General features: G+C 39.1%; 1 protein-coding gene across 1 annotated transcript; it reads left to right on the top strand.

The window, feature by feature from the left end:
* The first annotated feature begins 2,428 nt into the window (after window positions 1–2,428).
* On the top strand, window positions 2,429–3,382 carry Or13c3g (olfactory receptor family 13 subfamily C member 3G). Its single transcript, NM_001000404.1, has one exon. The coding sequence runs from the start codon at window positions 2,429–2,431 to the stop codon at window positions 3,380–3,382; it is 954 nt and encodes a 317-aa protein (NP_001000404.1).
* The last annotated feature ends 1,461 nt before the right edge of the window (window positions 3,383–4,843 follow it).

Raw genomic sequence — 4,843 nt, 5'->3', positions numbered from 1 at the left:
AGAATTTGGGTACTTTAAGTTACCCTGAACTTGACTCTGTAAATACTGCAGGGAGAAATGGCTTAAAAAGTAAGAGTTGATGCATTCAGTTAAAAGCCTGAGCTGTGTCTAGTCACTGTGTTTGAGGAAAGGTGTGAGCAAGGCAGACAAACTGATTCCTCCTGTTACTTATTTCCTATCTAGAAGTAAACCCACTTAGAGTGTCAGGAGCAGAAGAAAACCAAAGACAGCAAGACAAGGCTTGGTTCTGGGTGGTTTTGAGTAGGTGATGGGATTTCAGACAAGGAGAAAGAGACTGAAATCTGTGACAGGAGAAGCCATTTAGGTCATCTAAGGTGCATCATCATGACATTTGTCTGGATGAGGAGGATGGTCTCCAAATGCCTGGATTCCACTATGATAGGAATCAGGGTGGCCACATGTCCTGCTGAGTCAATGTGCCTCCTTCCCTTTCATGTCTCTGGATGGATCCATCTGCTAATGTCTCTGATCAAGTGAATGTCTCTTGAGCTATTTCTGAAATCCACTTTCAGGGAAATTTGATTTATCATGTATGTTAGATAAGTGTTAATTCATTGCCCCAGGACTGTGGGCAGTGTTGAATCAGTACAGTTTGTTCACCATCATGACTAATTTCCCTATGGTTCTTGCTGGGTACCCTCTGTTGTGGACAATAGGATGTCTACAGATATGTTTACCATGTCAGGGGACGCTTTTAATGGTCCCCATTTACTACTTTCCTAGATGTGCTTAACATCACACCCTCACAGAGACAGCCTTGAAAAAAATAGATCTGCAGCCAATCTGCCTTTTCCTAACTCAGGCTCAGCTTGCCATATTACTTTTGCCCATCTTCGTTTCCTTGCCAAACCTATCTGATTCTTTCCATATTTCTAGCTCTAGAATGTCCAGAGCACTCCTATGAGTCTCCTTTGATGATTATTTCTTTTTTTTTCTTTTTTCAGAGCTGGGGACCGAACTCAGGGCCCTGAGCTTTCTAGGCAAGCGCTCTACCACCAAGCTAAATCCCCAATCCCTTGATGATTATTTCTAATATTCATCAATCTTCTCAGAAATTAAAATTTTAATCTAAAATACAGTATGTAAGTCTTCATTATATATCGCTCTATATACCTTTTCTGTAATCTAAATTCCATTGCCAACCTATAATGTCAATACCTTACATTATTTTTTATTGAGCCTTATTGTTTTTGGAATGAGATTGACTTCAATGTAAGCTATTAGCAACATTCGAAAATGTTATGATAGTTTGGTACAAAACGACTATGCATTTTAAAAAGAGTCCTTAAATTTCTCTACTATTTATCATTATGTTAATCTGGAGTTTCTATAAAATGCAAAAGAATTAATATTCTGGAATCTCTCAAGGTTTCTATGCCAGCCTTTATAATGTGGCAAGATGGAACATATTTGAATCAGAAGAAAACCAGAAGCATCAAATGCAACAACTTTGTGTTCATTTACTTCTTTCATTAATACTATTTTAAGTTGTTTTAAACAAGTAAATTGCCAAATGAACTCTCATGCTTTGCCAAGATTCACCATCACATTTGGATCTGGTCTATGTAATGGTCTTGTCATAGGAACAATCATACAAGATGCTTAGTGTGGGCTAAAATATGAAGGTAACAGCTATGCGTTTGATTTGGTGTTAAATTTAGCTTATAACACTTATTTTTGTAAGTAAATTTGACAATATGTAATTGAAAGGACTAATAGTGTATGCAAGTAATAGTGTATATATAAAATGAAATATTATTTTAAACATAAAGCTTGGTATAAAATTTTGACTATTATCAACCACTGACTCAGAATTACAGTCTTCTTCTTTTTTTTTTTTTTCGGAGCTGGGGACCTAACCCAGGGCCTTGTGCTTCCTAGGCAAGCGCTCTACCACTGAGCTAAATCCCCAACCCCTACAGTCTTCTTCTTAAAGTAGACTTTTGCTTTGTCTTCTTCATTACTGGCTTGCTAGGGCAGATGGAATGAACAAGTCAAGTGTACAGTGGGTAATTAGGCAAGTGTTTGGAAACATCAGTTTAGGAATGTATTCTCAATAACAGAAAGAATTAATTTTGAATGTGCCTCTTAAATGGATAGATGTCGGCAATGAGCATGCCTAATAAAAACATTCTCAATTTCACTATATTCAATACCATACATTATTGGGGGTATCAATGTCTGAGATTAGGAAATTAACTCTTTCTAATGCTTGAAAAATAATTCTTCAGGTACTTTGCACTACTTGTTTTGGGGGCAGTGGATATGATTTATGATAGATTTTCCAATGCTGGCTAACCATGGGTGACATGGATAAAAATAACCAGACATTTGTTTCTGAATTCCTTCTTATGGGTCTTTCTGGATACCCAAAGGCCAAGATTGATGCTGGCTAACCATGGATGACATGGATAAAAATAACCAGACATTTGTTTCTGAATTCCTTCTAATGGGTCTTTCCGGATACCCAAAGGCCAAGATCGTTTATTTTGTTATCATTCTTGTTATGTATCTAGTGATTCTAACTGGCAATGGTGTTCTGATCATAGCAAGCATCTTCGATTCCCATCTTCACACACCCATGTACTTCTTCCTGGGCAACCTCTCTTTCCTGGATATCTGCTACACAACATCTTCTGTTCCTTCAACATTAGTAAGCCTGATTTCAAAGAAAGGAAACATTTCTTTCTCTGGTTGTGCGGTGCAGATGTTCGTTGGATTTGCAATGGGCTCAACAGAGTGTTTGCTTCTTGGCATGATGGCTTTTGATCGCTACGTGGCCATCTGCAACCCTCTGAGATACTCCATCATCATGAGCAAAGAGGTGTATGTATCCATGGCATCTGCATCATGGTTCTCTGGTGGAATCAACTCAGTTGTGCAAACATCCCTTGCCATGCGGCTGCCTTTCTGTGGGAATAATGTTATTAATGATTTTACTTGTGAGGTCTTAGCTGTCCTGAAGCTAGCATGCGCTGATATATCTCTCAATATTGTTACCATGGCGATATCAAATATGGCCTTTCTGGTCCTTCCACTACTACTCATCTTTTTCTCCTACGTGTTCATCCTCTACACTATCTTGAGAATGAACTCAGCCACCGGGAGACGCAAGGCATTCTCCACCTGCTCTGCCCACCTGACTGTGGTGGGCATATTTTATGGAACTGTCTTCTTTATGTATGGGAAACCCAAGTCCCAAAATCTGACTGGGGAAGACAAGTCCCGAATTTCAGATAAGGTCATTTCTTTATTTTATGGAGTAGTTACCCCGATGCTGAATCCAATCATTTACAGCTTGAGGAATAAGGATGTTAAAGCTGCTGTAAAATACATACTGAAACAGAAGTACATTCCATAATGATACCAGCAAACACGGGTTTTTGTGTTGCAAACATGAGATTGACTCACCTGCAAATTGTGAGAACGGTTTAATTAATTATTTACTCATTTTGGAAACATCTTGGCTACTTAGTTGCCTTGCAGAGATAGAAAGTAAGTGCCTAGTGTTGAAGACACCATGTACTTCAGAAACAGGGATCAAAACTCTTGAGGTGGACCTTAAAGCCTGCTCCCTGAGGTCTAGCTTTCATGGTACCAGAAAGCACCTTGCAAGGTGTATAAAGAGGGAGACAAGCAACAGTCTTACTCAGCTTTGTTCCCTATGAACCATTTCGATGAACAGCATAGACAGTAATGTACAGGGCACAGTAATGGCATACATGCCTATTGGTGACCAACACTTCTCTAATTGGACTTATTACCCACCCAACAACAGGGAGAACATGCTTGCTTCTAGAAATTAAGCTAACTACTCAGTGCTAATGAAATCATCCTTGTCCAGGAGAATCTACAGCCATTAAACCAGCTAAGTCTCTGACAACAGTCTATATACATTTGTTGTTGTAACCACAGGTAAGTGGAGTTTTCACTCTTCATCAAGGACAGTTTTCTTTTGGAACAGAAAGAGACCACTACAGAAACATGCAGAGTTGAGGAGCCCAGTCCCAGTGGATACATCAACGAGACACTTCTATGCTTATGGCTCAAGGAATATTTCCAAAGACATGATTGAGTGAATGCAGTACCCAGAATATCAGGAACTTTGCTGTGAGACTGTGTCCCTCAGTAAAACCAGAAGCTACACATGTAATGTCTCACCAATGTGAGTGCCTGAATATGACCTGAATAAAGAAGACACTAATAAATATTCCAAACTGCACAGGGAAGAGCTCACAATGCCAAAAACCCTCACAAAGAACCCAAGCAATTCAGTAAATCTGGGATGGGTGACATAGCCTTTCCCAGGGAAGAGCACACCAGTTAGTTATACATTTCCAAATAGTAATCCCTGAAAACAAGCAGGAAGGTAGCATTATACAGACCAAACAGGTTGTGTTTAGCAGTTTATGTATATAAATATCCATATTGGCTAGTGATATAGTAAAAGAAAATATATGTTCAAGTGATCACAATTAGTTAAAATGGCCATAAATTTGAGAGACAGGAGGGGTACATGAGGGGGTTTGGAGGGAGAATATGGAAGGGAGAAATGTAGTAAACGTATATTCTCAGAAACAAAATAAAAAAAGAGAAACCTTGTTTAGAGAGAGATATTTTCATTCTTTCCCCTCACTAGTCACACTCAGCTAAATTTACTGAGGATTAGAGTTTGCTCCAAATGGACCTACACACGTGTCTTCATGTCTCACACACCATGAACTGCAATTACAACCCTATCCTTGGTAAAGTCTGAATTAAGTGCATCCAGTGGGCTGTGTGGAAATACTGGGGAAGACAACATCTAAACTCAGGAAGCAGA

The sequence above is a fragment of the Rattus norvegicus genome, chromosome 5 (assembly GCF_036323735.1).
Source record: "Rattus norvegicus strain BN/NHsdMcwi chromosome 5, GRCr8, whole genome shotgun sequence".
In the NCBI taxonomy this organism is placed as follows: domain Eukaryota; kingdom Metazoa; phylum Chordata; class Mammalia; order Rodentia; family Muridae; genus Rattus; species Rattus norvegicus.
Note: the sequence above shows the minus strand (reverse complement) of the source record. Positions and strands in the feature narration are given on the sequence as shown.

Bases quoted from the DNA above. Each gene is read 5' to 3' on its own strand.
- Or13c3g (NM_001000404.1), top strand. From the start codon at position 2,429: ATGGATAAAAATAACCAGACATTTGTTTCTGAATTCCTTCTAATGGGT.